Here is a 27,671-nt window from a genome sequence, read left to right on the forward strand (position 1 = left end):
GCTGTCATCACGTGATGATACCAGTAGTGTCCGGATATGGGACTCGGCTCCAGCCTCGAGGTAACATTCCAGCGTGTAAACCATTGTGTACTATAATGCTATGAACTGATACCCAATAATTCTGTCTATGAGTTGTGGGTTGGTTTGGCGACCCAGAGGACAAGAAAACAGCATATATGTTTCGTGATGAACTACCACCTAGTCTCAAAGTGGAACTTAGCCTAGATATATCCGCCCCCTACCTAAGTCTCCAAGACATCTCAGCTATCCCAAGCAAACCTGCCTCATGATAATATTACTAAAAACATACCCTCCCTCATCAAGAATTGCTTCTCTTATCTTTTCCAACTTATTTCACATCCGATCCGAAGCAATGGATAATATTCCCAAGGAAATCGCCATCGCATATCGTTCCCGAGACTCACGATGCTCCACCAATCCTTACCAGACTCGGTACTAATTAGAGAAGGAAATGAATACCATAAACGGAAGTCCGAAGCAAATGCTATGCCATGGATACGGCACAGGATCACGGCTACTGTCACCTGGCCTTGGTTATCTGAGGACATGTTTGCCGAGGGGCCCAGGTATCACTTCACCTATCTTTTACCAAGGGAGCCCGCGCTTTGATGTTGCTCCAACATCGAAATCTTATCAATCATGGCTGTTACTATACCAAGTCCTTCTTTCAAGGTGGCTCTTGTACAGATGAAGCCAAAGGTCGGCCACCAACGTATGATCCTTTTATTTGACTGCCACTTACGTGTTTAATAGCCCCTTGATGCTGAACATAACTTTGCACATGCTGCCGAGCAGATCCGTATCGCTGCTGATCAGGGTGCTGCACTAGCGGTACTGCCAGAATACCATCTTACAGGATGGGTCCCCGAAGAGCCATCTTTCGCACTCTCCCCTGAGGACGCTGGTAAATATCGAAAGAAATATCAAGACCTCGCTGCCGAGCTTCATATTAATATTTGCGCTGGCACATTTGTTTCTCAAGCCCCTGAATCTGATTATCAGCAAAATGCTGATGCCAGACCCACGTTGCTAAATACGTCGGACTTCATCGACCATAACGGAAACCTCCTCGGCACTTACACAAAGACGAACCTCTGGATACCAGAGAGACACACGTTAACGTCCTTTGTCGACCATGCTAAGAACATATCCAAAAATGATTACGCTGCCCCCAATCCCCATCAAGTCATCGACACCCCTCTCGGCCGAGTCGGTATCCTCGTCTGCTGGGATCTTGCCTTCCCAGAAGCCTTCAGACAGCTCGTTCTTGCGGGCGCCAAGATCATTATAATTCCTTCATACTGGACGGCGCTTGATATGTGCAAAGATGGTCTTGCTTATAACGCCGACTGCGAGAAGATGTTCATACAATCTGCCCTGGTAACCAGGGCGTTCGAGAACACTGCCGCTGTTATCTATTGCAACGCCGGTGGGCCGGCGGCAGAGGGTTTCTTTGGATGTAGTCAAGTTGCACTACCCATTGTTGGAACGGTGCCTGGGAGCTTTACCGATGGCGAGGAGGCTATGCGTATCTTGGATGTCGATATGAAGACGGTGGATATTGCGGAACGTAATTACCAGATCCGACAGGACTTGGCCAGGGATGATTGGCATTATGGGTACCTCAAGAACACGGTTGCAAGGCTATAGGATATCATGCTCGATACTTACTAAGTAACTTAATGCCAGATTGTGCCAGTTCTGTCTCAACCCCTCTCGCATGTAACCAGGCAGACACACACAACCTGGGGTTTCAGTGCTCGCAAAGTCAACTTCTTCGTGGATGTAATCATCTACAGACGAGCTTGCTGATAATTACCGCGTCAAATACCTCTTGTCTTGTTGCACCCATATCACCGACGATTAGGCCCACGGTGGTTGTTATTTTATATATTAAAAGTAATCTGTTCATGTCGCGATAATCTCGAGAAAGATACCGCTTTTTATAGAATGGCAAAATCCCACGCTCCTTAGCTAAACCAATGCTAATACCCACTATCCTAGCGTCGCTGTACAGTAATACCACGAAGCACGATTATTCATCGTGCTTCGAGGTTGAGCTAGAGGAAATTTCTTTAGGGCCCATCTGTGACACTGTAGCTGTCACGGGCAATTCTTCCCCCAAAATGCACTCAAGCTTGGGTCCCTCATAAGACTTTCTCTTTCCCAGCCAAAGAGCCACTACAAATACAATGAATATGCCCAATACTGCGATCACATAGTCTAAATCTGTTAGCTTCTGGCTAACTTGTTTGCATGGAGTGACTTACTCATGGTTGATACGTTGACAGGGATTGCAGGAGGGAAGCAAAAGAACTGTTGTAGATATATCAACATCAGGTCTCAAATTCGTCAAAGTGGGATACTTACTACAGAGGTCACAGCCACAAATATGACGGCGGTGTAGTTCGCGATGTAGCCTTTGACACGGCCGAGAGAAAACTGAGGAGGCTGCGAAAGCACCATTTGTCGACCTCGAATCAGAAGGATAAGCACAGGGGCTGCGTACGAGAGATTGAGGAATAGTGTGCAGCTTGCGATATAAGCATTGAAAGCAACCTCAGGGCCTTTGGGTACATTAGTGGTAAGAAGCAAAGGGTTCAGAAGAGAAGCATACCCAGGTAAAGAAGTCCGAAGACAAGATTGAATATAGCCTGCACGACAATAGCTCGAACAGGAACGTTGAGCTTGGGATGAAGATGTGACAGACTTTTATAGTTAGCTATATGTGTGCAGAGAATGGAGATAGGATACTTACTATCTGGAAAAAGGAGTACCACCATCTCGTGCCATGGCCCAAATAAGACGACTGCCGGAGGTAACACAACCATTGGCACCGTTGACGAAACACAAAGCAACGGCGACAGTAAGGACTGTTGCAGCAGCTCGGCTGTTGGTCGCTTGCAGTATCATCTCTGTAAGAGGACTTTGTGTAGGCGATGCGAGCAGCAGATCAAGGTCGACGAAACAAAATAGCATGACGATGATGAAGAAGATTCCGCTGAGGACAATTAGACGGAGCCTTTGAGGGGTTGATCAAAACTTACGTCACGCCTCCGACCAAGACTGCCGCAACCATAGCTTGGGGGGCATCCTTGGATGGGTTAGGCATTTCTTCAGTCATATGTGCCACAGCATCCCAACTTCAGAATGTCAGCTACTCCTGATAGAAACCGGTGCAATACTCACCCAATGAAGCTCAGAGCTGACTGCAACAGCCCGAGCATCCAAGCCGTGCCATCACTCCATCCAGTGGTATTGGAGAAGTTGGTGAAGACGAACTCTGCGTCAGTCTTGGGGGAGGTAGCGAGAAGGACGATACTGATGACGACGACGCTGAGCAAAGACCAGTACACTAAGAAAGGTCAATTTAAATAGGAGGGGATCTGTAGGTCGACTTACAAGCGCCTTCGTTCCATCGGTTCAGGATGGGATAGCCAAAGATGTTCAGGAACACGCCAACGATAGACACAGCGACAAACATCAAGTACGTGCTCCATTGGGTAATTTCGTAGCTACCTCCAGAGCCAACGACAGCAGCCGCAGCGAGGAATCGGGCTATAGTATGTAAGCAATTGTTTCGTCGGCGATGTTAGTTATATACCTCCGAAGTAGGCTGCTGTTGTGTTGAGAGTCAACCAGCCAGCAATATTTGTCCATCCGACGAGGAAGCTCTGTTTCAATTAGCGACATACATTGTAAAGTAGACTCGGTAAACCTCACATTGATTCCCTTCCATTTCTTGGATGAAAGAGCAAAGGAATAGTGATACTGTCCTCCAGCTGTAGGATATAGGGAGGCCAATTCTCCAACACTTGCAGCCAGGCAAATATTACAGACAACGCAGAAAATAAAGCCATAGACGAAACTGACAGAGCCGCCTGATGGCATTACAAGACCTATTGATCCGGCAAGAGAAATCCATGTACTGCATTCAATTGGTTAGCGACTTTTGTGTGGCGGACACGACGGTACTCCTTACTTGAGAATGGCAAAAGCCATGCCGATCATAGTGATCTTTGAGAACCTCTTCTGGAGGTGACCCTCCTGGGCTGGTGCATTGCTCGCCATACTTGCTACTGTCAATTACGGTAGAGTAAGGGGAACAGAGATGAGGTTTAAGCTTTTACCCCAGCCCAGACCAGACCAGACCAGGCAGATATAAAAAGCTGTTCCAACGTTGGTCCTGTCTTATCGCGCGTTGCGTTGCGTTGGTCGGCAACTTACTCGCGACGGGCGCCCAATCAGCGGGTAATGAGCCTCCGCCTCCGTGTTGCGGGGGAAATTGATCAGATGATGGGCTAGACCAGAAGCGGTAAACAATAGCTTAGGAAAACTGGCATGAGGCGTATTTTTAGGTTCCATTGTCCCGTATTTCTCGGCAGATAAGGCTGCGAGATAAAGGGACACCCTTGTTCTAGAATCGGATCACGGGTTTAAAGGGGGGTCGAAAAGGAGAGGATGAGGTGATGATAGGAGAAGGAATTCCAATTGATATTGATAAGATATAAATTGCTATTCCCAAGGATAGTGTTCAGTACATATGTACATAGTACTTTTTTGCGAGAATAAGAATAACACTATTAAATCTTTGGTTGGTTCGTGAATGTAGTGCAGGGTAAACGGTAACATCCATAGCCAACGGTGAAGTCCTAAGCCACCAAGGTCGTCCCTTTATAAAGATAGTATAAGATCAATATACCCGTATTTCACTTGTAAGAATTAATGTAGATACACCGAAGCTATTCTAGTTTATATTCCTTGTCTTAACATGCCTGATATGAAGGAGATGTATTTGAATGATAATTTATGGTCTCTCACACTGTTCATTTTGTAAAACCCTTGTGCCAAAATCGTGTAAACTTCCAGTGAAACACACGTGAAGGCTCCATTAGTTTCGAGTATCATTCCGCATAGAAGCGTAACTCCAGCCAGTCCGGAACGCGAGCCTCTGTAATACAAGGGTTCAATTCTTATTACCAGAGCTTTTCTTCGATGCCTCGACCCTTTCCTCGATCTTAGAAATCTTCGCAGTCAGTAAAGGGTTTGTGTACCAAAATACTTGGACATACCACGCTTTTAGAAGGAGAGGAGCTGGCATCTTGAGTCCATGCACCAGCATGAGCAACTAGAATATCTTGAGCCTTTTTGTGGTTGTACTTGATGGGATCCAGAGCCATTTTGAAAGAAGAGGCGTAATCGACGAGGTGTATTTGAGAAGAAACTTGTAGTCTTAATGGTTCAAGTAGTAGAAGGTAATTTCTGGAGTCTTATTTAAGCTTGTGACCACAACAGTCATCTTATATAGTGAACAATCGAAACTGCCCTACCATAAAGCTACTCTCTAGATTGTATGCTTCACTTAACAACGCGTGGTACGAAACCACAATACAACCTTGACGCTGCTCAGACATTTATCGTAATCTTTGGCATTGCCAATTCTGGAAAGAACAAACTTTATTCATCTGGCGGCAAAGAGATCTCTTGATCCGAAACTAGGCTGCCTCATCACAGTCTCTGCCTTACTCAAGCACCAGCCCTATATGATTCTCGGTGGAATCCAGATCCGGAAATTACAAGCTTTCAATTCCGGAATATGAGACGAAATGTGATAAAGGTGCAGTAGCTTTCCCTGCTGATCGACTCGAGTAATCAGGTTATGAGAAGTTTCCCATGAACATCTGGAGCTCGTCTATAGAAAAAGAAAAAAAGGTTATCGAAAAGGCCACAGCGTATAATTGGAATTACCTGATACGGCATGGTGTACGGTTTGCCACTTTGGCCAACTGTTACTGGGCTGAGATGAACTGCTGAGGATGTTTCCGAGCCACTTTCATTGATAAGGTCAACGGCCAAGCAGAAACTTGAGACAGAAGTTTGGAGTTACCAAGTTTGGCTTAGTTCATTCCGCGGGGGTTGAAAGAACAACAATGTTATGACCTCCTGTCCCATTGATGGTCAATGACAAGTGACACCCCAATCTTAGACTACCTCACACTAGCTGGGAGTGACTTATTGATTGATTGTTCTTTTGTTGAGGTAGAGTATAGAATTGATGACGAGAGACCGTATGCATAATTTACCCTTGGGCATTGATTTTTTCATATTCGGATGCGCAGTGTAACTCTAGCTTCTTGTCAGTCAACAGCCGGGGTCTGTGGGGGCCCGTTGCCAGACCTTTAGCTTATTTTTCCAGTCTTACAAAGACTATTTGCTCCTCGTGAGCTATGGATCCATTATCCACAGCCGTGCTCCCCGAGCAGCTGGGCTTTCAGACAACCAAACGCAGTGGACGAGCACAAAGATCTAATTGGCGATCTATAACGGCACTTGTGGAGAGTAGGAAGCCTCAAAGGGAAGGCAGACCCATAAAAAAGTTACGGTCAGCAACTTTTTTATGGGTCTGCCTTCCCTTTAAAGCTACCTATTTGAATATGAGTTGAAACTACTTGTACGAACAGTACCTCAATCTGCTGGTAAGGAGTGTGTGCGTGCGCTGAATAGAAAAGACCAAACAGACTCAACTCTGGGCTGGAATTCATGAACTCCCCCGACGCTTGGAGGATGGGGAGCTGTCATGGGAAGATTGTCCGTGGGATGATTATTTCCAGTCATTGGAGTGTCTCGAGCCCAGACGGGACTTGAAAGTCGCCATGCCAACTCTAGTAGAGGAGGGATCGAGTATACCGGAAGAGGAGGAGGGAAAGTCAAAAATAAGGTGGAGGATAGGAAGACTGCTTAAAGGTAAAGGTAAAGCAGATGTAGTTGGCTTGGAGTAGTTTCCAACGGCCCCGGCAGATAATCACTGCATCAGTCAGAATAGAGCCCTAATACAGCACATAGAAGAAGAGCAGAAGAGACCTCAAGAACGGCATTTTATAGACTTTTGAAGTCCGTGGTGATAATTATTCTTCATAATGCGCTCACGACCACTCGCCATCGAAAAATACTGATTTGATATTTATCGCTGGTTATGCGTGTAATGAATTGGGGAAGGTTATTGGAAATAGTAGATAGAAAATCACCGACTCGATGAAGAGTCTGTCTTGGTAACTTCGACTGTCGTTATCATAGTCTTTGTGATACCACTTTGAAACTGGCCCCTATGTCCTGCATTGCCAGCACTCTCATCACTTGACCTCCCCTCAATCTCCGTCTGCACTGTCGTCCTAGTCATCACGCCAGAAGGACTGGCTATCCTATCTCGGAGCTCATACTCCTGTTGGCCAATATTGATGGCCTTTTGACTGCTTGTCTCATCATCACCCCGTTTACCACTGGACAAGACGTGCCAGTTTTTGCCACTTCGCATAGTGCCGCTTCGCAGAGTACCTCGACCATAGTTCGTATTGCCTGTTGTTGGCGTCTTTTTGGAATTCTTGCCATAGGTACTGCCAAGGAAGCTTCGGAATAACGGCCGCAGACATGGTAGACTACCAGCAATAATGCCAACGTTGAGCTCAACACTAGTCCAGATTGTGATGTTGCGAGAGTCCCATAGCCAGTCCCCAAGCTTGCCGTAGTTAGTGACGTATCCAAGCTTGGTAAAGGCAGCGGCACAGGCAAAGACACCAAGACTGAGAATGCCAATAAGGGTTACCCGTGTGCGGAAGTGCACGTTGAGTTTCCAAAGCATGGGTGTTGGAATAATGATAGCGAAGAGCAGATCAGTCAAGATATTAAACGCGGAATTCGTGTACGAGAGTGATTGTAAAGTCTTTTGTGACCAGCATTTGGACGGTACGGTTGGATCCCAGAGGACACGAATGTCTGTGCATTGAAAGATGACAGTCTACAGCAGAAAATGTTAGTCGTTTGAATTGAAGGTCGTCGTAGATACATGACTTACAAAGAAACATCCAATCGTGTAGATTGACATGAAAATCATAATAGACAGAATCAACCATTTGTAGAACTTGGTAGACGCAATTCGAAGGAGGGCGCATCCGACGGACAGTTTGACTACGCAGATTGCTATCAAGAAAATGGGCTGACTTATGAAGTTCAACTTCATTCCTGTCATGTAGACATCTGGGTCAACATCGCCAATGTGCTTTCCACCGCCGTAAGCAAGCTGTGCGAAGATTACACCTTGGCCCGCCCAGGATAGTGCGATGGTGAATATCATGAAGGCATCCTAAGAGTAGGTGATTAGACGATTTCAAGGGCCGGAATAGTGAAGGAAGGAAATGATAAACGAGATGAGGCATTGGCACAACTTACGTCCCAGCCAAGGTTGCGAATCATAAACAATCGTACGTAAACGCGGGCCAAAACAACAATAGTCGCCAATGTGATCACCAAAACCGTAGAAGCGAGAATATCGACCGCTCCATTCTCGTCGGGATTAGAAGGGAGCTCAACCTGAGGATCCATGATGGCTGAGGGAAGGATGTACAAAGGCCCAAGAACTTGGGACGATAGAGAAGGGGCGGGATAATAAGAAAGGAAACACGCATGAGAGAGGGGGCAGCCAGGGGGTTCCCTATAGATCCTTTACGTTGAGTGCACCACGTTTTCGACAGGGTGTTTGACGAGCTAGAACACAAAATTTCAACTGACCAGGAAATCAAGCCAAAGAGTATGCATATTGCCTCGGCTGCGAGTCCACTAGAAGCCATCTGTCGTTGCTTTGGCGCAGCTGAACCACCAAGTCTAATCAAAGATTCTACACAACTTTTTGATCTAAACATAACCCTTGTATTGCCACTGTGACTCCGACGTTCAGATGTATCATACGAGTTCCCTAACGGGGAGTCTGACCCTGGCCGGAGGTGATTGGCCTTACCAGGATTGGATTGATACATATGCAGGTCCTCTGGATAAAGGACTTATGAAACGCTCAGGTCGCCTCTTATTCTGCATTCAGGTTATAGCCGAGGCTAATAGAGAAGGTCGAGGTAATATCCGTAGCGACCAATGCGGTACCGGTCTTGGCGGCCCACCTGACGAGGTGAGCGAGGATATCTCGACCTGAGTACGGATATATTGTATGTGTGATATACATTTCTACTGCATGATCTCGCCTATTTGATCATGTACTCGGCATGCAACTCCGCGATCGAAAATGGGTGGGTTATCATCACTTCTCAAAGTGAAACATCTGGGTGACATCGAGTGATTCGCGAGGGAGATCGACATAACGATCAGCAACAATCTTTTGCTAGTCAGTCATGCTAGTCTAGTGGTCAAAACACGAATCTTTGTCCCGTCACTAACGGGAATGTCAATGTTCGTGTCCGAGCCTAAAACTCCACTCATCTTAGCACGGAACTGTTCCGGATCACCAACCCTAGTTCTTCCCGGCGTCAAAGCGTCAATCTAGCGCTCACCTACGCTATTACTTGAGCGTCTTATACTCTCCTGAAAATCTAGGGCCCTCGAATGTGACAAGAACTTCGGGCCATGGCTTCAGCTGCATAATCATGCATTTCGCGAGTCAAGACCTACCGCCGTAAGCACTCTATTCCCCTGAATTAAGAATCGTCCGGTGGCGTAGTTGGTCCCACCCCCTGCAATGCCAATGCTAATGCAAACCCGCTGATGGGTCCCTAAATCGGATTAGATCTAAGCTATAACTCATCTGGCCGAACCAACCGAACCCCTCTATCTCGGCAACAAGGGACGGGCTTTTACGAGTCCACAGAAAAGTTCTCTTCTGCCGTTGGTTCTAGGGTTTTAGTCAACGACCCTGCCTTCGCCTCGGGGACATATTCCCATTAGAGATGTAAGCGTACTCGCTCCAATTGATAGGCCCTTGGACAAGATCCATGGGCTGGCCCTGAACGATTATGCGTGGTAATCCATGACCTTGAAATGCAGGAGAAGGGGAAATGTCCAAGGGGATGATACAGTAGTATATAGCTCATCACATTTCTGCATCCAAGACAGTCTTCACTCACTGGTCCTTCAAGCCAAACACCGGTGCTGCAAAGAAGATCCCTGCCCTCTCTTTTCGTCCCTTCTCTCTCTCGTCTAGGTTGCCATCATGCGTGCTGGTTTCATCTCCCTCCTGGCCCTCAACGCCGCTGGTGTTTTGGCTGCCCCCCAAGCCACCACCGTTGACTCGTCTGCACCCGAGGTCACCAACCTCGATGAGCTCGCCGATCTCGCTGCCGCTGCGTATGAGACTGCCCAGGACCTCGCTGGGGATAAGACCAAGCGTGCCAGCACCTGCAACTGGAGCAACGTCCGTGTTCGACGAGAATGGTAAGCTGCCCGTCCCTCTCCAGCAGCATCTTCTCTAACATCTGCTACAGGGGCACCCTCTCCAAGAACGAGAAGAAGTCTTACATCGATGCTGTCAAGTGTCTCCAGTCTAAGCCTTCCAAGTCCCCTGCGTCTTTCGCCGCTGGTGCCAAGACTCGCTTCGATGACTGGGTTGCTGTGCATCTGAACCAGACTCAGACGATCCACTACACTGGAAATTTCCTCACATGGCACCGATACTTCACTTGGCTGTATGAGGAGGCCCTTCGAAATGAGTGTGGCTACAAGGGAACTCAACCGGTAAGTAAAGTCACCATTCTACTGAACTACTCTCACTAATATTCTGGTAGTACTGGGACTGGGCTCTTACCGCACTCAGCGGCCTCAACAAGTCTCCTGTCTTCGATGGAAGCGACTTGTCCATCTCTGGCGACGGTGAATTCATCCCCAACGAGCCCGATATCATCCTCGGTGCCTCAAGTGGTCTCCCTCCCGTCTACCTTCCCGCTGGCTCTGGTGGCGGCTGTGTCAAGTCCGGTCCTTTTAAGGACATGAAGGTCAATCTGGGCCCTGCCGCTCTTGACCTTCCCGGCGGTGGTGTCGCTGCCAACCCCAACCCTCTGGACTACAACCCTCGCTGCTTGAAGCGTGATCTCAGCGACGCCGTCAACAAGCGTTTCGCTAACGCTACATCTGTTCTTAACAATATTATCAAGCCCAAGACTGTTCTGGACTTCCAGATGCAGATGCAGGGTGTACCCGGCACTGGAGATATTGGTATTCATGGAGGTGGTCACTACTCTCTCGGCGGTGACCCCGGTCGTGATGTCTTCACTTCTCCCGGCGATCCTGCTTTCTATCTCCACCACTCCATGATTGACCGTGTCTGGTGGATCTGGCAGATGCTTAACCCCAAGGAACGTGTTAACGGCAAGAATGCCGTCCAGGGCACAAACACTTTCCTCAACATGCCTCCCAGTGCTGAGACTACACTTGATGATTATGTTAATATTGGCTGGGTTGGGCCTGAGCGACAGATCAAGGATCTGATGAGCACGCTTTCCGGACCATTCTGCTACGTCTACCTGTAGACAATGGCATAATGGTAATCTGTACATAGCACGTATTCGTCTTCGTCCGCTAAGCGTTTTCATTATTAGACAAATAGACTTTAATGCTGTCGATTGGGTTCTATCTGTGATCATCTTCTGGGTTGCGTCAGGACCCCAGTAGTTCATCCTCGTTTCCCTTAGATCTTCACCCGCGTCTTCCGTAACACCAATACTACCAAAGACGGGGCCTTGGGTAACATACGGCTAGATTTAGAGAAGCACTTAGTAACAGGGTATGGTGGTATGATCGTGCAACCGTCTCTTGGCACTGCGCAAGCGTTCAAGCGAGGCTCGTTCAAGTTCCAGACCCACGGGTTCACTCCGTTCCCCCTGATAAGCTCGCTTACCGGGGCATCTTCCTCAAGCAGTTCTGGGTGTAACCCTACACAGTCTATCGTTGAGAGATGTGCCAACTGATTCTTGGCACATGCTGTCATACCCCAGCATTTTTGGTGTATCATGCCATTTACCATCCCGAAAGAGATCCCGGGCTGATGCAACCCTTTCCCCGCGCAAACCTTGAGGGTGGTATTCGCTACCCCTGTGGCGTTCCCCTGCATTCAGCGAATGTTACCAAGCCGCCGTGGCTTTTGGAACCTGGCCCTATATATGTCATCTTATGCATTGCCAAGTTCGGGCTTTTCGATTCGTTTGCTCGGAGGAATGCTTCCTAGTTTCCTTTGTTCTCGGGTAAAATGGCCGGCTCGGCGTTATGCAACCTTGCATGGCTTTAGACAACTTTGTTGCTCGGAAATATCAAAGTCTATTGAATTCTAAACCATCTAAGATGTACCGTAGTCATAGAATCCCCGCCCGCTCTTGACTCCTAGATTCCCTTCATCCAAAAACTTCTGTAGGTATTCTCGGGGCGCACTTGGGATGTTTCCTCTCGCATCCGCATAATGCTGCTCAATATCCAGAACAACATCCAAACCAACAACATCCATCTGCTCAAAAGGCCCTTTAGGTGTTTTCAATACTCCTTTGAAAATGTTGTCGATCTCTTCTGGTGTTGCAGCGCCTTCTGATGCTGCGAGGAGGGCTTCTCTCTTGATGGCTGCCCATATTCTGATGGAATTGAATTAGTTGCCGTAAAAGGGAATCTTATCAGCGCTTACCTGTTGTAAATGTATCCCATTGATGGTGACTTTACATGAAATGGGGAGAAACCGTGGGCTTTGCATTGTTCCATCATCAACGTGATATATGAAGGATTGGTTGTTTCATGGCCCATAATCTCGATTTCTAGCCCCTGTTAGCAGTGCATCACGTAGATCGCCTTATGTATGATTCTTACCGGGTGTCTCAGGTGGCCAGTCTACATTATTTCAGTCAGTATAGATAGGTGTTTTGCCAGCGTTTGAACACCTACAAGAATGGGCGCTTAGAAAACGCCTCTCGTTTCTCAGATTAAGACCTTTCAATATCTCCGAGCAGGAATAGCTACTCGAGTTTGATGCAATGATAGTATCTCGTGGAGCTAGTGCATCAAGCTCTGAGATGACCTTCGTCTTGAGCTCGATTTGCTCAGGTACACACTTTTCAGTCAGCTTTTGGTCATTTATGATACCAGAGTTGCTTACCTCGACTACCAGCCAAGCAACTTGAAGAGCCTCGCGCAAGGTTTCGGGAGAGTGAGTGATGATTCTCCCCGAAGAAGCATTTACGTTGCTCGAACTTTGTCGAAACTCCTCAATGGCTTTGATACTGGCTTGAAGCTGGGCTTCTTGGCCGTCGACCAGATGGACGTCGTTTCCTCTACTCGACCACTGAGATAAGGGCATTAGCAAATAGTTCACAAAGGACAAGGTAATTATTGAGGCGACACATACCATGAACGCAAGGCGTCTTCCTTGAGTGCCTGCTCCGATCAAAGTGACCGACTTCTTAGGAGTTACTGTTAGAACCATTTTGACAATATTAAGAGAATGAATATGTTTGAAAGCTTGAATGCATCCGATTGAGGAGAAGAAGTTGAAATAGAAGCAAGGAAATAGAGGCTCCAGTAGATCTTGGTCAACAAATGATCGTCATCGTTTCGGATCCGGTCAATGATGCCCCAGAAACTGGGTAAGTTAGTGAGTGGCGAACATCTCCACTCCATTTTGACCGTCGGATCCGAGACAAAATCAGGATAATTGTAACCGAAAATTGACTCTGAGGTCAGTGGCTGAACTCGCTTGAGTTGGGGTAATTTGATTACTTGTTCCGCACAGCGGAAACTCACAGCGCCCAGTCCGTGCATCCAACTCAACCACCTTCTGCAATCGTACATAGTATCTGAATCACTTGAACAAAGGGCTCACATTCTAGGCCGGCCGACAGGAATGCTTGTTATTTAGACTAAAATACTAGCATGTGCACTATTTGCATCAGCCGTCGTTGAGAACTTTGCTATCGCTGCCCGCACAGACTTTGAGCTCTGCGGCAAATGCCTCAACGTCCTCTCCAACGTGGACAATAAACTCTGGTAAGTTTCTTCGGTGATTTTTCCAATGCCAAAGTCACGGTCAATGGCTTTTCTCAGCAACTGCACCCCAGCGACGGCATGGTGCGGATATGGATCAATAGACACGATCGGTACTGTGAACACCGATTGCCTCCTACTCAAACCATCGCCGACGATTGAATCGATGGGTCGTTTTAATGTAAATGTGTTGTGCAAACCGAATGCTAGAGTGTTCATCACCGTGTTCTCAGCATCGATACATATGTCGGTTATGTCTGATAGCAGGTCCTGGCGGTCCGTGGCTTCGATGATGTCCACTAGCATGAGGATGCTGAGATGGTAGTGAAGCATAAGAGAAACTACATAGTCAGCAGGGGTTTTGTTTGTAGAACCACTTAAACTTACACCATCGAAGCTTTGTCTGTTGCCCAAGAAAAGGCATGCGTTTATGACATTCGTCCAAAAGTGGGCGATAAATGATGCCAAATTGTTTCACAGAGTCAACTACGGCCAGGTATGCTCTCCGAACTTCTGACTCCTCATGGCCATCTCTCAGAGCTTCTTTGAAAATGGCAGTGACTTTCCATCCAAGGAGCTTCCAAGAGGCCCCAGCAGCAATGATCTGATTCGCTCTTTCATCCGTCATATCTGAGCTACCTTGCTTCCACTGGCGGGCGTTCTCGTCAAACATCTTGGCACAAGTTTTGACGAGACGCCATGGGAGTTCAGACTCAAAGCCGAAAAGACCTGAAGATAGAAGTGAGCGACAATTGAGGGTGAGAGATGCGGAGGTGTCAAATGTTAAAGCTGCCCAGTATACAGTACTTTCGGCATTTATGAAGCCTGATGTTTCGATCGACTCTGGTGTTGTGACAATAGCTTGGGATTTGAGAGACGGAGAAACTTTGGAACCGCTGAATTGCAGGTTTCTCTGACGTGCACGTAATGTTTGTATCTGCTGCAAGGCTGCATGAACACAAGCCTGACCGGAAATTCCATCTGCCTCCTCGTCCTCCGAGATGCCGTCTGGTATTGGCGTTAGAGCGAACAGAAGCAGAGATAGCATTGACCGGTAGGCTGGCCTGTTTATGACACGTAACATGTCCCTCCTGGCATGCCTCCAGAGAGCCTGGACAAGACTGCAGTGATCCTCGTTGGAATTTGGCTCTGGAGATGTAACAGGGAGCCATCGTGCTGCAAATGCTGAAATGGTGCTCTGGAGAGACTGTTCAATGTCTCTGCTTCGACCGACTAGTTGGCTGTCTCCAGTATCTACTATGCAGCCATCGAGATGGCGACAGAGGTCAGATATGCTGACGTATTTGTCTGCTAGGTTGTGACCGAATCTGCTCATGTGAGTATACATAGTAGATAGAGACTCTTGGTTAGTACGTACAGGAAAGGGCAAGCATATCTTCCCATCCAAGAGCCAAAGACTGCCTCGAAACCTTCTCTGTACAGAGTATCAAGCCATCTAGAGTCCACATTTTCCATGTTGACACTCTCGTATGAATTCCTTATTGGACTTGGACACCATGGCAAAGATGCTGACTCAGGCATTGCCATCACGGTTGGGCTGTCTCTGTAGGTATCATCGTCTGGGTTATTGGCAGGACCTGCATCAAGCCCCGACTCATGGGAAGTATCCGTGACTCGACTGCCGCGTGTTGAGGATGTGTCGCTTGTAGGCCGTGTCGTCCCTCGACGTGACCTGCGCTTCGTCCCTCCATTGTTTGTTTTGGCATTCTGGAGCCACTGTGCAAGACCTTAATCATCTCTTGGCGAGTCAGGGGCCATAGCTACATACCTTGAAGGTACACGCATGGTGACGGTTCCGACAGCGTGTACACGAAGAAGTCCCTTCGCTGCTCTGGGCATCACAAGCCACACGCGATCTACGACACTCGTCGCAGCTGGAGAACTGAGTACGACGTGTAACGAGACCCGCTGGCATATCGGATCCACTATAGTCTATAGGTGAGCGTTGCAGTGGTAGCAATTCGCGATTCAGGAGTCGTTTTCGGATCCGGATGATGTTTGTTGGGAATGAAAAGAATCCACTTTATTTGGAAGAGACAACAGGGAAGTCTTTCATCAGATGATGCGGGGTAATGCAGATCCCCCAGTTCAGCTTTAGTATGGGGGTTGACATTCAAGGTTAGATCGTTTTGACGACGGGTTGACGATCTTGATTCTTACCGCCTTTGGAGATGACTTCTTCAGAGCTCGATTGGTAAAACGGGGGAGAGGGTGAAATTACGGCGTTTGAAAGCTTATTTTTGGAGAAACTCTTGTTCTTTCGTCTGCCTTGGTTTGTGACGGGCGCCGCCACATTCTGTTAGGTAACTAACGCTGATCGCCGGCGAGAAAAGGGAGCCATGTGTTGACAGGGATCTTCGGAACCGAGGCCATGGCATTCACTCTTTGTTATGACGTACAAGCTTTTGCATTGTAGAAACCCACCTTGGAGTGAAGAGCTGGGAGTTGAAACCACGAGATATTGACAATCACGATAGAGGCGCATACAGGATGAAGAGCAATAGCATCACTCACATCTCACTGTTGTAGCAGATTGATCTGAGATTCGTAACGCACAATCGAAACCATGACCAAGAATGACTCGTTCATTCGACATAACCATCGGATCCGGTTCCATTTCTTATTCCAGATAAGCGTTTCCCGCTCTCTAGTCTACCGTTAGCACTGTTCCGCCCCCTCCCCCGTCTCCATCTACCGCGTGCGTGCGTGCGTTCCTCGCAAGCCTCTTACGATCCCTTCACTCAAGATCAGCGACATTAGACATTGCGGGGAAATCATGGGGAAGACAAGGGTGACGCGACATACTTAAGTTCGCTGATCGTCCCATCTTTTCTCGCCATTTCCAGAGCAGAGACACAGACATTCTTCGCCATCATCATGACTTCTTATTCTACTCCCCCAAACGAGAAGGCCGAGGTCTTTGAGGCCGAAGCTGCTGGTAGAGGGCAGGTCGATCGTATTGATGCTATGGCTACGGCACCTGGTACAACCCTCGAGTCGTTTTCTCATCTTGATGAGAAGAAGATTCTTCGCAAGGTTTGTTCTGGACACCAATATTTGCCATCTTATCACTAATGAAGGACTCTCAGATGGACATGCGATTGATCCCCATGCTCGCACTTCTTTACCTCCTCTCTTTTCTCGACCGTAAGTCTGTCGCATCACTCACCATGACGCCAAGCTAAGCTTGCAACTACAGGAGGAAATATCGGAAACGCAAAGATCGAGGGTCTTCAGGAAGATCTCAAAATGAGCCCGGACCAATACAACTGGTGTCTCACCGTCTTCTTCTTCACATACGCCGCCTTTGAAGTTCCGTCGAATCTCCTTCTCAAGAAACTCCGCCCAAGCGTTTGGCTTCCTACAATCATGATTGCATGGGGTATCGTGATGACACTCATGGGCATTGTTCGGAACTACCATGGTCTTCTCGTCGCGCGCATCTTTCTTGGTGTTACTGAGGCCGGTCTCTTCCCCGGTGTCGCTGTACGTCTACGTCACTTGTCGATTATTTGCTGGTAAACTAACATGTTTTAAGTACTACCTCACAATGTGGTACTGCCGTCACGAAATCCAATTCCGACAGGCCCTCTTCTTCTCTGCGGCTTCCATCGCCGGTGCATTCAGTGGTCTTCTGGCCTTTGGAATCGCAAAGATGGACGGTGTTGGAGGCCTCGAAGGATGGCGCTGGATCTTCATCCTCGAGGGAATCGTTACCGTTCTTGTTGCCATCTTTGCCTTCTGGGCACTTTATGACTTCCCTGAGACTGCAAGCTTCTTGACCGAAGAGGAGCGCGCTTTCGTCGTCTTCAGACTCAAGTATCAGGGCCAGCAGAAGGCTGCGGGACAGAGTCAGTCTCGTGTTGCGCAGGCTGATGAGTTCAAGTGGGAGTATGTCTGGGCGGCGTTTAAGGATTGGCAGATTTGGGTCAACATCTTTGTTTACTGGGGTGTAAGTCAACGATATGAGCTTCCGTGGCATGAGCACTGCTAACCAACCATGACAGATTGTCTGCCCACTCTACGGTATCAGTCTTTTCTTGCCCACCATCATTCGAAACCTTGGCTACAGTTCTAGCAAGGCCCAGCTCATGACTGTTCCTATTTATATCACTGCAGCTATCCTAGCTGTGGTTGTCGCTTGGACATCAGACCGAGTTGGCAAGAGAAGTCCCTTCATCGTGTCTTTCCTCTGCGTCATGGTTGTTGGTTTTACGATGCAAGTTGTCCACAAAGTCACATTGCTCCAGTTCATACTAACATCCTCAGGTGTATTTCTACCCACAACCCCAAGGTCGTCTACGCCGGTGTCTTCATCGCAGCATGCGCCATCTATCCTGCGTTCCCAGGAGTTATTACTTGGCTGGCCAATAATCTGTCAGGAAGTTACAAACGCAGTGTTGGAATGGCTATCCAGATCGGAGTCGGAAATCTCGGCGGTGTAAGTGCAATCCTTTTCCCGTAGCAAGGCTTTTCTCATTAACGAACTTAGGCTATGGCGTCAAACTTTTACCGACAAAAGGATGGGCCTCGCTACATTTTAGGTCACGCCTTGGAACTGGGTTTCATTGGCGGGGGCATCATTGCGGCTCTTATCCTGATCTTCAGCTATAGCCGCATCAACAAGAGCCGTGACAGGAGAATGGCAGCTGGTGAACACGAGACGATCTCCGAGGAGGAGCTTTCCGCCAAGGGAGACAAGGCTGTAACCTGGCGATATATGCACTGAATGCACTTAGTTTAGTGTAGGTAGTGTAGCTGTGGATTGGATTACATAATGAGACTGAGCTATATCGTGTTAATGTCCTCCATCGTAGTCGATGCACGCCATGTCATGCCCAAGGGAAGCTATAGTGAAAAGAGCCTCTATTGCCAGGAGACAGAGCCGAGTCAGTCTAGTCTAGTCTAATTTGGTTTAGTTTGGTTTTGTTTAAGCCCCACCAAACCAAACCAAACCAAACCAAACCCCGCCCGATGTCGGTTTGTCATTGTCGTTGACGCCCAAGTCTCATCCTTCGACAGATATATAGAGTAAAGTCAATCCCTATCGACCTTGATTCAAGCAAATACTCTTTACCTGTATCTTCAAGATGTCCCTTTATGCTCGACAGCTCAACATCAATGACCTAGAGCGGTCACTGGCCGTTGAGACTGCCGCGTTTCCTCCCGCCGAGGCCGCCACTCGTGAAAAGGTTGTGAGATCCATAACAGACAGACAGACAAGCCCGAGATTCGGATCTAACCTCGATCTAGATTGAGTATCGCTTGGCAGTCTGTCCTGAGATATGCATTGGCCTATTCCTTCGTGCTGGCGCCAGCTTGCCGTCTCCCCTTCCTCATGACATCCCATTCGCGGATGATTCGGCATCCAGCGACGATGTGCTTCTCGCGCATGTCATCTCTACTAAAACGACCAACAAACCCGTCAAAGATGAGGATATGGACTACCCCCGCAACTGGAAACAAGATCCCCAAGGTGACTGCGCCGTCGGTCACAACAAGAATGGACGAACGATTGCTCTCCATGCTCTTGCTGTCGCTCCCGATTACCAGAGGGCCGGGCTGGGCAAGGCCATCATGCGCGTTTATATCCAGAGAACGAAGTCGCTCAATGCGGCGGATCGTATATCTATCTTGACGTATGACCGTCTTGTTCCGTACTACCAGAGACTTGGATTTGAGCACTATGGGAAGAGCGAGTCTGAATATGCCGGGGTGGCATGGCACGATCTTGTGAGTGACCTCAAGAGCAGAAAGACCAATACTAACTAGGATTTTAGTCTTACATATTATCTCCATCTATTTGAGAAATCCCTGCCATAGTTATAATAGGTGTGCCCCGGCGATAGACTTTACGTTGAATAGGCTCGCGTGGTCCAGAATACAAGGGCAGCTAATCCATTTCCAAACTGTGTCAACCCATCGCGTTCTTAAAGACGGCCCCTGTTGACCAAGTCAGCCGTCATTGGCCGAGCTAGACTGGAATGTCTTCAATCTTACCTAGCTCAATTCATACACAGCACTCTGGCCAGTGGCTGGAACGAGCTCATAGCCTGTCGGGATACTGATGGGATCACTGCAAAGCCGTCCCTTCTTATCAGCTAGTAATGTGTCAGTGTCAAGATCCTTCACTCTGGGCTGATAATCATACTGCAATGGATTTCGGCAGTGGCTAGTCCAACTTCTATTCGAAGGTCAAATTTGATGGGGATCTTGGGCTTTCGAGCCAGATGGAGTCTTGCTAGGGCGTCTCCTGCCACAACCTTGTCAGGTTCTCCAATATGCGACAAGTTCACTCTGAGGACTGAATGGACGCGACAGGCATCTGTGTATGTTAATATCTGCCATGCGCCATCAGGGGTCAGAGGCTTACCTCCAAGAGTCAAACGTTCGATGTCGCTCTCGAAGCTGTGGAGAATCGCCAGCTCCCAGATCCGCTGGTTGGATGGCAAATCCGCACTGAAGTACGCTGTTTGTTCAGGGACGGCGACTCGGTCAGGGACAAGTTCCCCCTTGTATCGTCATGTCAGCAAAGGCAGCCCGTGACATCAATCTCAATGGTGAAATTTTACCTTGACGAGAACCCACTCCACTTCTCCCCCAGGCTTCTGGCCCTTGGGGGCACGTAGAAATGCTCGCTTGATGAAATTGTGGAAGCGGCTGTTCTTAATTTTATCTGTCAATGACTGAGACGCGACGCCGATTGAGACTCGATTGAAGCGTCGTGGGAAAAGCTCTGGGTTACGGCCCGCGTTGTGGACCAGGCCCATGCAAACAGCAAGTCGAGGGGCAGCTGACATCACGACCTTGGGTTTCGCTGCAAGTTTGAACGGCAATTTACCCATAAATTCTTCGATCTTGCCTAGAACGTAGCGGGAGCTTCCGAGCCCACCAGCGAGGATAATGTACTCCTGCGTAATCAGAGACAAACCCCATTCACGGCCTGTTTTGTGACGTACAAGATGGTTTTCGGAGTTGGTCCCGCTGTCCGTCATGAACGCTTTGACATGGCTCCCGATGTTTTTATTGATTTCATCAATCTGGCGGTTGAACAAAGAACTGAGAGATTTCATTTCCTAAATTTAATGAGAAACATATCTCAATTTTCCTTTGGCATGGTGGAAGCTTACCCAGTCAGAACAACGGAAGTGGGAGCGCTGTTCTTCAAAGGAATGTTAAATTCCAAGTCGTTCCAATTATCGGGGTCAAACTCGCGTTTGCCAATGTGGAATAGGTTGCTGTTTCGCAAGTCCCAGCTAACATCATCGATATCTCTTACCAAAGAATCACGCTTGTCCTGAAGATAGGCCATCACCATTTCCTCAAAGCCTTGGTCGATGAACGTGGAGCCAGTTGTACAGGCTAAGCAAATTAGCTCATGCCTCAAAGAGAGAGTGGCTTTACCTGTTGGTGGGGCTAGTTAGTTCCATAGCTTGGGGCGGTTTCTCGTAACTATCGTCCATCTTCAAGAGGCAGAAATCCTTCAGAGGTCAGCACCGGCAATGTCACAATACCTACAGGGGGCAAAGTTACAGTAGTTCCGCCGCCAGCATCAACGATCAAGACATTTTCGCCGTTCTGTGAGGCGCATATGAGTCATGGTTTTCCTGAAGGCCTTGGCTCACTGACCTTGAGTTTGTACTCAGAGTTTGGTACGCAAATCTCATATGCAGCAACCGCTTGCGGCTCTGTCATGGTTACTCTAGCGCTGCGAAGGCCCTTCTCTTCGAAGCCAGATTCACGAACCAGTTGCATAAAATCCTCGACAACAGCCGGGCCCCATAAGGCGGGAACACTGAATAGGAATAAGACACTCGCCTCTTCAAAACTTTTACCGCCCAGTATAGCGGGTGTGAACCGGTGTGTGCTTAGTTCGTAGAACAAGGAAGTGAGGAAGTCTCTGTAAATTCTCTTTACCTCAAACCGGTCAGCATCGACTGCTCCAAGGTCGACTTTGAACCATTCGCGCAGTTCAAGATGCTCGACAGAGTCGTCGGGGACGTCCATTCCCCATCCAACGAGCTTCGGCGGCTGATCGCGGACATTGTAAAAGACTCTGGTGGGTGTCTTTGGATCCTTCTTATCGATACCCCATTCCAGGCAAGTCACTTCAGCGTAACCTTTGCGTCTGTATGCTACACCGGTACCTATTAATGTGGTCAGAAGCCCACATTATCGCTGTGGTTATTCAGACTTTTAGGGTGGACCAGATCACATACCACTCATTCCAACGTCGATCCCAACAACAAGATCCTCTGCCATGATTCCGGCTTATTGGTCGATTTTGGCTGACGAATATTGAAAGATGAAGCGAGAAGGAGGAAGAGAAAGAGAAAGAGGAACTATCAAGGCCCCCTACCACGATTGAGAGGGACAGTGAAACTTTTTGAGGCCGCGGTGCTGCATGTTCTACACCGCTGAGTGAAGGAACAGCAGTGTCGAGCAGCATGCCGTCCCTCCTACCATCACACCCACTTACATTTCCCGCCTTCTATTGAGAAGGTATCACAAATGAGTTATTACGGGGGTTGGTGCATACCAATTTCCCTGGAGGGTCACACCGGCAATAAACTTAAGCCCGAGCAGGCACAGGCACAGGCCCATGCTCACGCCAAGCCAGCCACATTGCTCCACCAACTGAGACGACTCCTTTGCCCCAAAACATGTTTGCTCGCACGGGGTGATCAATCTTGAGCTAGTGGGATATTGTTGTTGGTCTCTTAAGCTGGGTTTGAGTCTCCAATTGCCAGTTCCATTTATGGCCGCCCATCCCTATCTTCACATTGGCCTCTTAACTCTCCTCTTCTTTCAACGGCGGGAGCAGCTCCATTTAATTCATACCGAGACCTCCCATCAGGCGTCCCTGCTGCGATGGATTATTTGTTTGTTGAGTCGTTCTTCATTGGCTGGGCTGTTGGGGTCTGCACGATTTCCCTCCTGGTCGTCATCATCGTCCTAGCTTTGAGAGGGACTGTACGTGGAGCCTCTTTCTTCTCTTGGCTGAGCAATAATCGCAACCACGATATTGCTGAAATCTCCACCAAACAAAAGACTGCAGCTTCGAATGTTCCCGCTCCTCAGCAAACCCCGGAGAGCCAGGTCATCCGCAGTCCGATGAATCCAAATCCTATTACGGAGTCACACAGGGAGTTGGCTCACCGTATCATAGATGTCCGTGGGCCCAAAGGAATCGCGGAGAATGTTGAAGGGTTCGAGTGCCTGACCGAAAGCTTTTGCAACAATATTATTTATGGCCTCGGAACTGTCACTACCGCGTCAATGTCAACCATCGAGAGATCCTCTTTCAATGATGATGAACTTGTCCGCCTTGCCGGTAATCCTCCCGAAGGTGACACGTGGTCAGAGTTGATTTGCGACCGAGACACTCGATACTACGCCGTATGGAACTTCCTCTTCCGACTGCTCTACAGACGAATGGATCCAGACTGCAATGTTGAAGAATGTCTGCTGCCGCCTGAGGTCTCAACATGCTTTCAGTTCATCCCTCATCGGCGATTCGCTCACAGTAAGTTCGATGTTCATATCGCTGTTGCGGCGGACTCTGCTGACATAATCTCAGGGGAGGATTGTATCTCGGTCTGGAGAGAGATTCTGTTCATGATGCTCATGAATCGGTACAAAATGGTATACATGCCCGCGACCAGTCTCGATAAGGATGACCCGCGGCGAGAGAGGATTGACTCTATGGCTTCTGAAGTCGCTGACGCCCTGAACGTGGAGCTCCTAGATGCTCGTGGCCGTTCTGGTGCTGATTTAAAAAAGAATTTGAACGGCATATTCGGCATCGCAGCAAACTGTGCTCTTATCTTCTTCGGGCAACCCTCTGTGTGGGAAACCGACTGGGGTTCGGACCAAGGTCGTCTCGTCGCTCCTAGGATCAGGTTCATGTGGAATGGCCAGGTCAAATGGACCAGGCCTCCTACCGTATACAACGGCCCCCCGGGAGCTCCCATCGTGGAGCGTGAGATTTTGCCACGTCCTAAGCCAAACTACAGAGGCCGAATCTGGACGCGTGAGGAGATCCGAGCTTTATCTGTAGAGAGAACTTAGTGGAGGCGTGACCAAAACCGACAGCTTATCTTACCACGGAGAACTTGGTATTTCTGATATCTGATGCCACAGTGTGTATTTAGCTTTTTACTAAGTTAGCCTTTTACTGAGAACCAATTTGTCCCCTTTGTAAAAGAATCGAAGTGTATCAAATAATGCACTCATTCTCAGACTGTGGCAACACAACACGGAGAGCAGTCGCCCAAGAGCGAGCATTTCCACCTGCATGCAGCCTTTGACTGGGCACGGGATCAGGGGGGTGTACGCTACGGATCTCCTTCATTCAACATCATACGGTTTAATTTGCAGGCCGTAGGTGGCGTTGTTATGCGTTAGTTGCCGTTGACAACTGTCATATGGCAAGGCAGTAGGCACTGTGAGTGTCGTACAAGCGAGGGGGCTGGGCTTAGATCAAGGACTTTGAACCGCGCGCTCGGACAATTGGAGCTTATCGCAAACGCATTTGTTAGGCTTATTGCGGTCGCAAAACATATTCGATAAAATACAGTATCCGTGAAAGGCTCCACCTCTTCCGTCTATGCTGCAATACCATATGAAACTCTTCCCGTCCTGTGTGACAAGGATCAAGACCTCCTCCATAGACGGGACGGGAAAGGGAGGGAAAACAGGAGCTCCATCAGACCAACATACATGACAACTGACCAAACATCCAGCGTTCACGGGAGCTCCTTTGCCTTGGGCTTGAAGCTTCGAGGAGGCATGCTGCAAGCCCGTGTTGGGTCCTTCTTTTCCTTGGCCACCTCAGCCGCGTTTCTCGGATGAATTTGATGCATAATATTGATTGCGGCGACGAGAGATGAATGGCTGGCTCCAAGAGTCTTGCCCCACTCCTCCCATTTCTTCTGATCTTGCAGCTTTTGTACGAGGGCGCGCAGAGTTGCCTTTTCGACGTGTTCCTTGGGTACATTCTTGGCGTATTCCTTCAGGGCCGCTTCCGTTCTGTCGATTGTGCCGTTGATCCAGGCCAGAGTGTCATCGTGCTCAGAGGCCAAAGCGAACAGACAAATTCTCAGCTTCTTGGCATACTGAAGGTCGTGCTTGGTTTGCTCAACCAGTCTTGCGCACGCCTGGGCATCTTGCTTCAAGTCGCTAGCAGAGATTCCAATGTCTACCAGAGCTTTGGTCAACCCCAAAACCTCCGGGAAGATGGGAAGCGCGACTTCAACTCCTGACATTGTGTGAGTTGGTTTTTTGCTGTATGTACGATGATATTGTAGGGTTGTTGCGTTTTGGGTATTGAATACTCTGCCGGCTGGGTCGCGCAGGCGATGTTAGATTGGGTCGAGATTGACGAAGGGGATCTGGTTCTTAAAGGATGATCAGAGTGCAGATTCCAGTCATTTTGACCATCCAGTGACCGGCAATTCGTATCTGCGTGCCCCCTACAATACAGCTCTAAGCGCAGTTTCGTCTCTTTAGCAATGGCTCGAGCTCAGCCGGTGTGGCCGAAGGACAAAGAAAAAGAATACAGACATTAGTATCATGACTTCATTTGGGAACTCTAGAGACAAGAACGGTGAAACTAGCCCATGTCCATGGCAGAAGCCACTGCCAGGTTATCAGCATGGATTTTGCCCCTCCGCAATGCGTGACAAACTATATACGTGAAAGGATACGGTGATTTCGGCCAAAAGTTTAACAAATGGTGTCAAATTCTACCTCCTTTGCTACGCTTATATGTTCTTCATCAAGTATTTGAGACCTTATTGTGGTTGAAAAGCATCCATTTTTGCCCTGGCTCGTTCGCAGAGGTTGTCAGGTAGCTAATTGCCACGGGAATCACTGTACAGGCAGCCAAGTGACAGGTCCTAAAAGCGATGGTGAAAACGGTAGCTTATCGATTTCTTCTACGCATGAGCTGACGACAATACCCAAGCCCAGTCGTCACTCTTAACGGTGAACGAACAGCAAGGCGGTAAAGTCATCTCTGGGCTGCTTAGGCTGTCGGCTATTGGCACTTCTGATTGGCGAGGTTTACAGCCAGGTTCCAAGTATAATATATCAAAAGATACCTCAGATACGAACCCTGTCATAAATAGCAACGGTAAAACGCGGAAACCCGAATGGGGAGCGTTTGGTGTTGTTGTTTTTACTTTTTCTTAAGTCCAAACGTTTAGCAGATGATTAACTCTATTTCACGGGACACGGCTAGCGGTCTACCATGGCTCGATGGGTAGGCTGGCTGGGTTAAATTACTGACAGAATGAGAGTCTAGTCATTTATTTTTTTGCATATCGTCCACTGTTTTGGATGACTAGAACCCGGTCAGAACCTTACGAACCGGGCGTCTTGGCTCGAGCTCCATTTCAATTGAACATCTGCGCCAGTGCGCCTAGCTGCTGGCTTACTGACTTTGGATAATACATAGAATGGCGGCCAGTAGCCAGATTTGACTGCACTGTCGATTCTTTTCTTGTGGTGAAGACGTGTTGTCCAAAGCAATGCCAAGATTGCAGGAGAAAAGGAGGGACTCTTACAGGGATTTGCGGTAGGGATCAAGGCTGGCATATCATAATCACATCCTATTCAGTCCAGTATTGAATTGCAAAAATACATTAACAAGTGACAGAAACTTTCTATGAACCAGCACCATACCGCCCACTCCTCCATACTACCTGAGTGCTATCAGGGATGTTTTCCTCTTTTCCAGGACACGGAGAGCTCTAGTGCCTTAGACATACCCAAGCTGAACCTCTACAGAAACAAGAAACTAACTAACAAAAGAATGAGAAACGAAAAGCAGGTGAGACGCTCAATGAGAGCAAGCGCACAACAAGAAAATGGGCTATCCAGTTAGAAATCACGGGCAGTAAACCCCCTCAAGCTCAACTGCAGATCTTCGCTTAGCAGAGCTAGTCTGACGGAGGCATGCTGCTTCTCAATGCTGGCTTCTGCTTCTGCGTCAGCCTGAGCTGGTGCATGACATTAATAGCAGCCATGAGAGAAGAATGGTTAGCTCTAAGAACCTGACTCTGCTCTGCCCGCTCTCTCTTATTTCCCTTCAGAGTTGCGCCTACATCATTCTTGTTCGGGATACAGCCGTTGAACTTTGCAAGATTGTTCTGGATTTCGGACATTGTGCCGCAAATCCAGATGAGCATTTCCTCATTCTTTCGAACCAAATCTCTCGACTGAGTGAGGAGGGTTTGAGCGTAGTCGACATCGTGCTTGATTTGATGGGTGAATCTTGCGCATGCCTCTACATTCATGGCGCCATTCACCTACCCACTCGCATGATGCTGCTTTCCTTTGAGAAAAGCCTTGATAGATTTCTTGACAGTGTACTTCTTCGCTTCGTCCTTTGCAACAAGCTTTTCATGTTTCTTGTTCTCTCCATTGACAGATTCCTAGGTGTTCTGTTCTTCTTCGTTGGGGATTGGGCCGGAGATTGGAATGCTGACGACTTGGCCCGGGGGAAGTGTATACACAATCGCGGGCCGTGATTCGGAATTGGTGTCTTGGAAAATGGACATGATGATTGATGTATTGGTGTATAAGTAGTTGATTGCGGTTGTTTGTTAAATCTTAACTTAAGTTATTTTGATAATAAGTAACAAGCAGCCTTTAAAATACCTAGCCTATAGGTATCTATAGGTACCTATTTAATAGGGGTAAGTACCTAAAGATACCTATTCTAGATACTTACCTATAGGTAAGTACCTAAATAATATAATTATATAAATATAAGTACTTATAAGTAAGATTTAATAATAAATTAATATTTAAATAAAAATTTATAATATTTATAA

General features: G+C 48.1%; 12 protein-coding genes across 12 annotated transcripts; 5 read left to right on the plus strand and 7 right to left on the minus strand.

The window, feature by feature from the left end:
- Nucleotides 1-660: 660 nt before the first annotated feature.
- FSUBG_4943 (carbon-nitrogen hydrolase) lies at nt 661-1,671 on the plus strand (the record flags this gene model as incomplete). Its single annotated transcript, XM_036682986.1, has 2 exons — nt 661-720; nt 775-1,671. 2 exons carry the CDS (start codon nt 661-663, stop codon nt 1,669-1,671), a joined length of 957 nt encoding a protein of 318 aa, XP_036539629.1.
- A 385-nt stretch (nt 1,672-2,056) lies between these two features.
- Nucleotides 2,057-4,092, minus strand: FSUBG_4944 (HNM1-choline permease; the record flags this gene model as incomplete). Its single annotated transcript, XM_036682987.1, has 11 exons — nt 2,057-2,229; nt 2,292-2,337; nt 2,392-2,588; nt 2,639-2,730; nt 2,780-3,022; nt 3,069-3,164; nt 3,211-3,376; nt 3,424-3,579; nt 3,626-3,695; nt 3,745-3,949; nt 4,004-4,092. 11 exons carry the CDS (start codon nt 4,090-4,092, stop codon nt 2,057-2,059), a joined length of 1,533 nt encoding a protein of 510 aa, XP_036539630.1.
- A 2,950-nt stretch (nt 4,093-7,042) lies between these two features.
- Nucleotides 7,043-8,397, minus strand: FSUBG_4945 (uncharacterized protein; the record flags this gene model as incomplete). Its single annotated transcript, XM_036682988.1, has 3 exons — nt 7,043-7,813; nt 7,871-8,158; nt 8,245-8,397. The coding sequence occupies 3 exons, from the start codon at nt 8,395-8,397 to the stop codon at nt 7,043-7,045; spliced, it is 1,212 nt and encodes a 403-aa protein (XP_036539631.1).
- A 1,612-nt stretch (nt 8,398-10,009) lies between these two features.
- On the plus strand, nt 10,010-11,321 carry FSUBG_4946 (monophenol monooxygenase (tyrosinase); the record flags this gene model as incomplete). The annotated part of the gene is made up of 3 exons (XM_036682989.1): nt 10,010-10,230; nt 10,281-10,530; nt 10,581-11,321. 3 exons carry the CDS (start codon nt 10,010-10,012, stop codon nt 11,319-11,321), a joined length of 1,212 nt encoding a protein of 403 aa, XP_036539632.1.
- An 803-nt stretch (nt 11,322-12,124) lies between these two features.
- On the minus strand, nt 12,125-13,252 carry FSUBG_4947 (3-hydroxyacyl dehydrogenase; the record flags this gene model as incomplete). The annotated part of the gene is made up of 5 exons (XM_036682990.1): nt 12,125-12,410; nt 12,461-12,587; nt 12,640-12,660; nt 12,715-13,111; nt 13,175-13,252. 5 exons carry the CDS (start codon nt 13,250-13,252, stop codon nt 12,125-12,127), a joined length of 909 nt encoding a protein of 302 aa, XP_036539633.1.
- A 462-nt stretch (nt 13,253-13,714) lies between these two features.
- FSUBG_4948 (3-hydroxybutyryl dehydrogenase) lies at nt 13,715-15,285 on the minus strand (the record flags this gene model as incomplete). Its single annotated transcript, XM_036682991.1, has 4 exons — nt 13,715-13,809; nt 13,950-14,150; nt 14,197-15,137; nt 15,188-15,285. 4 exons carry the CDS (start codon nt 15,283-15,285, stop codon nt 13,715-13,717), a joined length of 1,335 nt encoding a protein of 444 aa, XP_036539634.1.
- Nucleotides 15,286-16,707: 1,422 nt separating this feature from the next.
- Nucleotides 16,708-18,559, plus strand: FSUBG_4949 (uncharacterized protein; the record flags this gene model as incomplete). The annotated part of the gene is made up of 7 exons (XM_036682992.1): nt 16,708-16,866; nt 16,920-16,977; nt 17,030-17,316; nt 17,369-17,782; nt 17,838-18,013; nt 18,100-18,271; nt 18,323-18,559. The coding sequence occupies 7 exons, from the start codon at nt 16,708-16,710 to the stop codon at nt 18,557-18,559; spliced, it is 1,503 nt and encodes a 500-aa protein (XP_036539635.1).
- Nucleotides 18,560-18,920: 361 nt separating this feature from the next.
- On the plus strand, nt 18,921-19,602 carry FSUBG_4950 (polyamine n-acetyltransferase 1; the record flags this gene model as incomplete). Its single annotated transcript, XM_036682994.1, has 2 exons — nt 18,921-19,025; nt 19,084-19,602. 2 exons carry the CDS (start codon nt 18,921-18,923, stop codon nt 19,600-19,602), a joined length of 624 nt encoding a protein of 207 aa, XP_036539636.1.
- Nucleotides 19,603-19,830: 228 nt separating this feature from the next.
- On the minus strand, nt 19,831-22,092 carry FSUBG_4951 (uncharacterized protein; the record flags this gene model as incomplete). Its single annotated transcript, XM_036682995.1, has 7 exons — nt 19,831-19,931; nt 19,982-20,342; nt 20,403-20,889; nt 20,961-21,192; nt 21,345-21,408; nt 21,460-21,977; nt 22,050-22,092. 7 exons carry the CDS (start codon nt 22,090-22,092, stop codon nt 19,831-19,833), a joined length of 1,806 nt encoding a protein of 601 aa, XP_036539637.1.
- A 609-nt stretch (nt 22,093-22,701) lies between these two features.
- On the plus strand, nt 22,702-23,901 carry FSUBG_4952 (uncharacterized protein; the record flags this gene model as incomplete). Its single annotated transcript, XM_036682996.1, has 1 exon — nt 22,702-23,901. The coding sequence occupies one exon, from the start codon at nt 22,702-22,704 to the stop codon at nt 23,899-23,901; it is 1,200 nt and encodes a 399-aa protein (XP_036539638.1).
- Nucleotides 23,902-24,578: 677 nt separating this feature from the next.
- FSUBG_4953 (uncharacterized protein) lies at nt 24,579-25,097 on the minus strand (the record flags this gene model as incomplete). The annotated part of the gene is made up of 1 exon (XM_036682997.1): nt 24,579-25,097. One exon carries the CDS (start codon nt 25,095-25,097, stop codon nt 24,579-24,581), a length of 519 nt encoding a protein of 172 aa, XP_036539639.1.
- Nucleotides 25,098-26,774: 1,677 nt separating this feature from the next.
- On the minus strand, nt 26,775-27,131 carry FSUBG_4954 (uncharacterized protein; the record flags this gene model as incomplete). The annotated part of the gene is made up of 1 exon (XM_036682998.1): nt 26,775-27,131. One exon carries the CDS (start codon nt 27,129-27,131, stop codon nt 26,775-26,777), a length of 357 nt encoding a protein of 118 aa, XP_036539640.1.
- Nucleotides 27,132-27,671: the final 540 nt, after the last annotated feature.

This window comes from Fusarium subglutinans (assembly GCF_013396075.1).
Source record: "Fusarium subglutinans strain NRRL 66333 chromosome Unknown NRRL66333_c0000044, whole genome shotgun sequence".
NCBI lineage: Eukaryota > Fungi > Ascomycota > Sordariomycetes > Hypocreales > Nectriaceae > Fusarium > Fusarium subglutinans.